The sequence below is a fragment of the Theobroma umbraticum genome, unplaced genomic scaffold, assembly GCF_002168275.2.
Source record: "Theobroma umbraticum cultivar Fairchild unplaced genomic scaffold, ASM216827v3 scaffold_239.0, whole genome shotgun sequence".
NCBI classification, from domain to species: domain Eukaryota; kingdom Viridiplantae; phylum Streptophyta; class Magnoliopsida; order Malvales; family Malvaceae; genus Theobroma; species Theobroma umbraticum.
In genome coordinates this window covers 1,744,535-1,753,628 of record NW_018397279.1, presented here as the reverse complement: position 1 = coordinate 1,753,628, position 9,094 = coordinate 1,744,535, and the positions used below count along the sequence as shown (strand labels likewise).

The 9,094-nt window shown below is 31.8% G+C and overlaps 2 protein-coding genes across 2 annotated transcripts; both read right to left on the bottom strand.

The window, feature by feature from the left end:
- Positions 1-3,301: 3,301 nt before the first annotated feature.
- LOC110427963 (plant/protein) lies at positions 3,302-6,395 on the bottom strand. The gene is made up of 8 exons (XM_021443626.2): positions 6,144-6,395; positions 6,017-6,057; positions 5,462-5,519; positions 4,569-4,662; positions 3,956-4,040; positions 3,816-3,880; positions 3,532-3,640; positions 3,302-3,364 (listed from the first exon to the last, which is right to left on the bottom strand). Exons 1-8 carry the CDS (start codon positions 6,235-6,237, stop codon positions 3,302-3,304), a joined length of 609 nt encoding a protein of 202 aa, XP_021299301.2. The 5' UTR covers positions 6,238-6,395.
- A 38-nt stretch (positions 6,396-6,433) lies between these two features.
- On the bottom strand, positions 6,434-7,863 carry TSO2 (Ferritin/ribonucleotide reductase-like family protein). The gene has a single exon (XM_021443625.2). It carries the CDS (start codon positions 7,552-7,554, stop codon positions 6,565-6,567), a length of 990 nt encoding a protein of 329 aa, XP_021299300.1. The 5' UTR covers positions 7,555-7,863; the 3' UTR covers positions 6,434-6,564.
- Between the last annotated feature and the right edge of the window lie 1,231 nt (positions 7,864-9,094).

The window sequence follows — 9,094 nt, the reverse complement described above, 5'->3', positions numbered from 1 at the left end:
TTGTGCGGAGATCAAGTTGAGCTCTAGAACAAGACTCGTTTTCTCCATTATTGTGATTCAAGGGTCCTCAGGTTGGTTCTTCCTTGAATTGAGAATTGGTTTTGCTTTTTGGTCATAGAAATTAGATTCGAGATTAACAATACTTGATTATATAAATTGTAGCAATAGTTTTGGTGGTGGAAGATAAGGTTATTGATAGTTTATCAAACTTGATTAACAAAAGTTTATTAAAATTTAAACTCTTGTATTGACTTATGAATCAATTTGAACTTAGCTCTCATTTATTTTGATGTAAAATAAATTTTAAAAAATATTTTAAAGACTTATATTTGTTTGAAAGATGCAAAACTTATTTTAAATGTAAAACATTTTACGAGTCAATGAAAAAAATCGTCATTGAACACGGAAAATATCTTATATCTAAAGATATTTTCTAAAAAAAAATCTTATACTGAGTCTAAAAATATTAATATTTAACTTAAACTAATTAAAAAATTAAAAATATATTAATATATATTTAACTTAAAATTTATTTTAACTTAAAATATTAATATTTAAATTATTCAATACTATTAAAATTAAAAATACTTTTTAATAAAACTGTTCAATGCAATTAAATTTTTTATTTATAAATTGAATAAATCTTATTAATAATAATTATAATAAAAAATATTCAATGATACTCATTTGATGAATATATATAATTATAGATTTTGGATATCTTAAATAATTGATAAATATTGATATTTTTATAATAAATACAGATAAATATCTTACACAATTGATAAATATTGATATTTTTATAAACTTACATTAAAAAAGTAATGAGATACTAACACTCTTAGGATTCTATAAATTATTATTTTGCACTAATCATTAAATAAAATACTCACATACGACATTAATCATTAAATAAAATATTCAAATATGAGCATACTTAATTGATATCTATAAACGTCCATTAACCAAATTCAAACCCGTTACCAAATCCAAACAACTTAATCGATGTAAACTACTTTTCATCTAAAAGAAAATAATTTACTTAAAAAAAGCACTATACAGAACAGATGATAAAAGTAGTATTGGTAATGGGGGAGCAAAGCGGTCTACATCCATATGGTGCAAATGAGGTGTGAGGCACTTAGCAAGATTTACTACCAAGTTGACAAGCCATGCATCCATCCAGCTTTTACTATTTCGATCTTATGGGTCACCAATAGTGGATAACCCATACCTCAAAGCCTATAACCCAACAAATATGATTTTACAGGTTAGAAAAAGTCTGACTAAAGCAAAAAGTAAAAATCTAGTCCTTTGTTTGAAAGCTCTTGCTTGAAGATAAAGCAACAGAATTCATAGAAAAATTTATAAATCTATGTGGAATATAAGAATTGATAAAGAGCGATCATGTTGAGAAATTGAAAAATTTAAAAATAAAAAATAAACCTCAAGAGTGCACATTTAAAGCGAAATAAGTCCGAATCCAAGTCTGAAAATCTTCAAATTTAATCAACTCACATGTTAATCAATTAAAACTTCACATAACGCAAAACTATCACTCTATATGACATAAAAATAAGACACTAGCTTCCTTTTATATATAATTATAAATATGTGATCAAATGTTTTAAAAAATATTATTATTGATTTTAACGATTTTAATGTATATTTTTATTTTAATCTCAAATTAGTTAATCAAATAACACCATTGCTTTGTAATTAACTATTATTTATCATCTTAATACTTAATAACTTCATTAGTGATTTTCACATTATCATCCAAACGATATAAAATGTTTTTAATAATTTATCCAAACAACAAAAAACATTAAGCTTTTCTATAAAATATTTTACACTGAAAATTTTTTTCTCAACAAATTATTTTTTAATTACCAAATGGACCCTTAAAATAATTCAAATTCAAACATAATCTCTATTGAACTCAAAATTACTTAAAAATTTAAAATAAACATTATAAATAAATATATATATATTAGTTTCTCCTTTTTAAATCTTATTTTTATAAAAATAATTAAAATTATATATTATTATTTTAAAAAATAACTTAATTCAGTTGAAATTAATACAAAAACTTAAGTTATTAGAATCAAAATATTTAAAACATAAAAGAGTTAAAACCTTAAATAACTCTTACATAAATTTATTTTATAAATATTTAAAATAATTTAAATTTAGAATTTCCTTATACAAATTATATATAATTATTAATTGTGATTCTCAAATTGAAAATAATGTAATAACCTACCTTCAATCTTTTAATATTAGCAAATTAGTATATAGCCATGAAACCATGATTTTACATGTAATTGCTGTCACTAAATTATTTAGAGGTGCATTCCACGTCTGAATGAGAAGGAGATTTAGTAATTTTTCAATCTAAAAGATATCATTTCATAGACATCATAACATAAAGTACTAATTAAAAACTTGTTTAATTTAAAATCATGTAAACACTCTATATAAAACTCAACCCACATTTTATAATAAGAAATAAAATTTAATTTATGAATTTTTAAGTCAAAATTAAATTAATAAATTAAAGTAAATTTTATATTTAGATAATTTATAAATTAAAATAAATAATTTGTCAATTATAAATAATGCATACACTAAAAATATTATACAAATAAAAATAAATTTTTTCTTCAAAAAAATAATTAAATTTGAAAAAATTAATTATCTATAATCACATTCAAATAACAAAATACTTTAATTAAATTACTCTCTGTACTTTACCCAAACATGTTTATGAAATACCTTAATCTTACTTGAACATCTAGAATATCTGTTTACATACTATTAATTACCATATTTACTCAACCATCTCCTCGTATGTTAAATTGATCAAATAAATTTTTAGGAGATTCAAATATGCATGCCATCTTTACCTATGTCATTGCTACATATGCACGCCATATTATATTCAATCTAAAATACCAGTAAGATTCAAGCATTTTCACATGACAGACCAATCTGATTGATAATCCACTCAGATAAAAATGAAGAAAACAAACAGGATTAGATGAAAACAGATTCATCAGTTTTTGCTTAGAAAAGAAAAAACAAGCTGTTTTTTTTTTTTTTGGAAGATAAAAAGAGTCAATTAACATAGCATTAGAGCAATAAAACTCGGAACAATAACCCAAACAAAGGCATCTCTGTACCAGGATATTTCGCTAATTGTTCTTGGGATGACAACAGCTGGGCTCATGTAGATTATGTTAAACACAGCCTTCTGCAGTGCAATGGACTCTGAACTTGAAGATTCAAAATCATGGTATCATTCAAGGATGAGCAGACTGAAGCAGGAAGCATTACACTGTTGGATTCTTAGATCATCACTCTGTCAACCCAATAGACCAAGACAACAATTGAGAAAACAGGAACAAGACTTGGTTAGACAAATTTGATAGTCTGAAATATAACCATACCGCTGAAATATACCATCAATTCCTATACATAGCAGGCTAACAGTGAAGCTAGACACCCAAAAATCACGTGTAGACATACCTTGGTCTGAATAAAGGAGACACCCTCCTTCGGACATCTCTTGAATCTGTTCTGATGACAAAACTGATGCCTCACTGTCAAAATTAGCATCTTCCAACTGATTGTGTAACTGCAACGAAACAATCACTTAGGTTCATCCAACTTTAGAGTCCATCGCTCTGAATGTCAAAGTAAAAAGATGCTTTCTCCCGAATTTGGTTAATTTAGCAAATCAAGTCATCCAAGTGCCTAAGGGTCCAATTCTCTAGGCTCTATAGGACAAGAATAAGAATGCAGGCACCTACCTTCTCAAGGATTGCAGATTGATCATCAGGTGAAATTTGCGCATGTACTTGAGCATCTCCAGTTGCTGCAAAATTATTCAGCTTAAGAAATCAAGCAGTATTTATTTTCATACTTTTACCAAATATTGAATGGTTACTACCTGTTCCTGTAGTTTTTGTTGACTATCAAGCTTTTCAGCAAATTCCTCAGGTCCAAGCTCAGCTTCATCACAGGCCAACTCCTCACTGTTATTTCATGGAATAAGTGTTGGCAAGTCTAGATATCAAATCTTACACACCAACATATAACTACTTTATGATGGAGGGAATTAAACTGCCACTTATATACAAAGCAGCACTCTCGAGATATCAATATCATGAAAAAGGAGGTAAGTTCGATTTCCTTCGCTAAACATAAACCAAACTATACTAAAATACAAATGAATCAACCGTGTTACAATTATTACAGACTTGATACAATAGAAACTCGAGATTGCACGTGAGCAAAGGCAGAAAGCCTCCTCAGAGTTGCTCACATATCAGAAGTTAGTAAGTGGAACATCTGAGACTTGTCCCACTTACTTGCAGATCCAAGAAGAATGATTGTGGATTGTTCAAAACATTTATGATAGGTCATGCAGTATTTTCCTCTTCAAAACATTAGTGCAACTAGAGCCAATTCATAACTTCAAAACTGTTAAATGTGCACATGTGCATTCACACACACCCACAGATATACACACCAAGAGAGAGAGAGAAAGAGAGAGAGATTACCTGGCAACAAATCTGTAATAGTGAATCATCAGATCCTGATCATTCTCATAAGTCATATTCACCTTCCCCAGGCATGCAAGACCAAAACCTGGATCTGTAGCAGAGAAATTATATGTAAAACACCGCCAAAAGCTAGGACAAAAGCAGATCAATGATTTTGCTAATCACTTGATTCAGCTCTTGTCAACTGATATAAATTACAGCTACAGAAGAAACCACATTAGATTCTCAAATTAACAAAGAGAGGGGAATTCTCTTAACATATTTACAAAACAAGGTAATATCACTTTGCCCTACCCTCAAAAACAATGTCAGTTTAAAAAGAGGTATTTAAGGAGAGTCTACCAGTAAATTATCTTTGGAATAGAAAACACGCTTGCTGGATGGAGTAAATGAATAAGTTCCTATTCAATTAAGAATGATGCTACTAACCAACAGTCACATGAGGTTTGGATGTGCTTTCTAATGATATGTTAGGTCAATAAACCAATAAGCACTAAAATGTAACACCAGTCTCTACTCGCCGAAAAAGTAAACATAGAGAGGTTAGAGTTGACGACGATAGGATCATGGGGAATAGGGAGGATTATGGGGAACAGGGAGCTAAGTTTGTAGGTCTAGTGTTTCTAGTTTGTGTAGGAAGTTGCATCCAGTCCCGAGAGGATTGTATAGTGTTTCTATTATGCATTTTGAGCAGCTTTTGATGTATTTATTCGTCATTCTTACCAAGGCTAGATTCTTATGCCAATAGAAGTCTTCTTCCATCATGGATAAAGACTTGTTATGGCATACTAGCTCTGGGTCTATTTAAAAAAACCATTTTTCAAAGAAAAAAAAAACAATAATAGGATCCTATAAAACTTAATACTAGTTGCGAAATAGAAAATACTTACCAACCCCCATCTCCCAAAATATCTCTTCCTGGATTGCAGTAGTAACTGCAACAGGTTCCTGCAGAAGGATTTATGAAATTTCAGAAAATGGGGTTAACAGACTGACTCAAAATAGTCAACATCATCCCCACAGGAACTTTTTCTAGGAAAGACAGTTTAATATCATGTCTGAATCATAAAGTCCTACTTTCATGTCTACAACTCAATGGATTGCATTAAGTGAATCATACATATGAAATCACTCTTTAACAAATTTTCTCTCGACCCTCTTTGCATCCAACTTCAAAAATTAGAACACGCTATATGCGTATTTAGAGGAAATAAAAACACAATAAATAATTAAAAAGAAACCCATTTAAACCAACATGAACTACAATTTTGACAAAATGGGTAGCCATTTCCATTATCACAAATGAAGAAGACTCAAATGGCAGTTATGTATGCAGTTGAACCTCTCAAGCCCTTAATCCCTACCTATACAAGCTAAGAGCACATTACAAAAAGAACAGTGAATTGGCATTCAAACCAAAGACTTGGATCAGGGATGGAATTAACCTGCTTGTCATCCACGGCTTCTACAATTCTCTTCTTAACATCTACCAAGACAAGGAAAGTGCTACTAATTAGGCAGACAACTAGGATAAATAACAGCAAAGTCAGTGAGACAAAACATGAAAAGTACCGGGCTGGGAAACAAGAACAGAGAATCGATCAAAGAGATACACCAACTGTTCCCTGGATAGCATCCCGTATTTCTGCAACTGGGTATTCGCCATTGATGGAAAATTTTCCAGGATTCGACACCAAATAAAGAAAAAATAAAGCCTTTTAAAATTTGAGGCCAAAAGAATAAGTCATGTCCTTTTCTAAATCAGATCCCAAACCTCCCCAAATTGTTGCATAATTACAAAACTACCCTCATTGATATCTAATCGGAGCGTTCATCTACAGAAAAGATACAAGAACTAAACAGAACAGTGAAGGTTTTATAACTTTTTTCTTTAACTAATTTATCAAGCAAGAGACATTTTAAAAAATAAAAATAAAATACAATGCCAAGCAAGTAAAATTAAAAAAGAAAAAGAATAAATAAAACAAAAACCCTAAAAATCTTCATCCATCTTGAACTCATGGGTCCCACCATTTCCATTCAAACTCGACATGACCGCCGCTTTCTGGTACTCTCCAACTCTTTTCTCGAAGAAATTGGTTTTGCCTTGCAACGAAATCAGTTCCATCCAATCAAAAGGGTTAGCCACATTGTAAATCCTCCCGTACCCTAACGCCCCCAACAACCGATCTGCGACGAACTCGATGTACTGACTCATCAGCTCTCCGTTCATCCCAACCAATGCGCACGGCAGAGCATCACATACAAACTCCCTCTCTATATCCACTGCGTCCCTCACTATCCCTCTCACGCTCTCTTCGCTCAGCTTTGACCGGAGGAGGGAGTACAGCAAGCAAGCGAAATCGCAATGGAGACCTTCATCTCGTGAGATTAACTCGTTTGAGAAAGTTAATCCAGGCATTAACCCGCGCTTTTTTAACCAAAATATCGCGCAGAAACTTCCAGAGAAGAAAATCCCTTCCACGCAAGCAAAAGCGATTAGCCGTTCGGCGAAAGTTTCCGAACCGTCGATCCATTTCAATGCCCACTCAGCTTTCTTAGCCACACATGGCACTGTTTCGACGGCGTGGAAGAGCCGGTTCTTTTCGTTGGAGTCCTTGATGTAAGTTTCAAGGAGGAGACTATACATCTCGGAGTGGATATTTTCGATGGCGATTTGGAAGCCATAGAACGCACGAGCCTCGGAGATTTGGACTTCCTTCATGAACCGGACGGCGAGATTTTCGAGGACGATACCATCGGAGGCTGCAAAGAAGGCGAGGACGTGAGTGATGAAGTGGCGTTCGCCGTCGGTAAGAGTTTCCCAGTGGCGTAGATCCGACGAGAGATCGACTTCTTCGGCGGTCCAAAAGGAGGCTTCGGCTTTCTTGTACATTTCCCATACTTGCGGGTATTGGATCGGGAACATGCAAAACCGGTCCGGGTTCGAGGCGAGCAGTGGCTCTTCTGGAATTGAAGGCATTTTCGAAGGGTGATTTGGGTAATTAACAGAATTTAGGGGTCTTGAAGAAATGCTTTCGATGGTGAGGAATCTGGAGAAGGAGAGAGGTAATTTATAGGAGAAAAAGAGCGCGGGATTTCGAAATATTTTTGGAAGAAGCTTGCGGGGGAATTTACCGGGAAAAAGGATAATTAAGGTATTTAAAGAATATTTAGCTACGTGTCTTATTTTTATTGGGTGCGGGAAATTAAATGGAGCGCATAACGGTCGGGCGTACAAGGGAAGCTTTAATTTTTTGAAGCTTTAGCGGGAAAATATGTTGGCGCCGTTCGATCGTTTGATTTTGATTTTAACATTTCAAGTTGAAAACACATTTAATGGGAAGTTAGGTCATTATCAAAGGCAAATTAAAACAGGGGTGGTTCACATGTGTTACTTCGGTTTGTCCATGCGGTCCCCGTGTGGTCTCACACGCTTCACACACTCGTACATGTGTGTAAACATTTTTTTTATAGATTCAAAGTAAATAAATTAAAAATAAATATATATGTCAAATTTTAATTATTATTTGAAATTTGATGATTGTTCGTAGTTGAATTCATGAAAATATTATTTTTATTATTTTACTGCATATTTTTGTATTTATGTTTTTAATCAACTATCCCGATCAAGAATAAATTTTACTTATGGCTGCAACGTGATAAGAAATTATATTTCTAATGCATAATATTTTAAAAACAAATTTGAATTATTTTTAAAAATTTAAATAAAAATTTATTTTTTTATTACAAAAAAATCTTTTTATATCACGAATTAAAGAGTGCATATGGTAATAGTCATTATTTTAATTTTCTTAATTATAGTATGCATAAAGCTTGATTATTATATACATAAAGCTTGATATATTTAGTACAATTACCAGTTAATCACTCATCATGCAAAATCCTCTTGAATGTGTGACGTTTTGAGGTTAATTTTTAATCGAATTCTTTGCTTGATCAATAAAGAATTTATTTTCATTAAAAAGAAATGAACATGAAAATAAAACTAAAATTCAAAATGAGTCTTTTATTAATTAAGACGGAATAAAGACATGAACAAACAATGTATAAGGATTACATCCATATATAATGGTACTTTAACCTCATTTACTCCATGAAGGTTAATTTCGAAGATAATATATAATATAATAGTTTCATTTTTCTTTTTTTCTTTTTTTTGGTCTCTGTTTCGTTCAAATGCTATGGTTAAGCGTCTGCATTTCCACCTGCTTGCTTCGCTGGTGGTTTGAATGACCAAGCGCAGAAGCCTAAAAGAACGACCAATATCACCCCTACCACAAATCCCACAATCAGCCAAGAACCCATGCCTGTGTTCACAATTGAAGGCGAAGTGTAAGACCACAAGTTAAACCAAATATAATAAGCAATTAAGGAAGCAATTCAAAGCAAGATATCCAGATAGAAACTTGAATATTCAACATAAAATTAAATTAAAAATAAATAACAAGCACAATATTCCAACGTATGTTGAACACAAGAAAAGTAGAATTAAAAAGAGA

Bases quoted from the DNA above. Each gene is read 5' to 3' on its own strand.
- LOC110427963 (XM_021443626.2), bottom strand. From the start codon at position 6,237: ATGGCGAATACCCAGTTGCAGAAATACGGGATGCTATCCAGGGAACAG. The intron at 4,663-5,461 runs GTAAGTATTTTC...TCTCTGCTACAG, and splicing joins ATTTTGGGAGATGGGGGTTG to ATCCAGGTTTTGGTCTTGCA. The intron at 3,881-3,955 runs GTAGTAACCATT...ATAATTTTGCAG, and splicing joins AACAAAAACTACAGGAACAG to CAACTGGAGATGCTCAAGTA.
- TSO2 (XM_021443625.2), bottom strand. From the start codon at position 7,554: ATGCCTTCAATTCCAGAAGAGCCACTGCTCGCCTCGAACCCGGACCGG.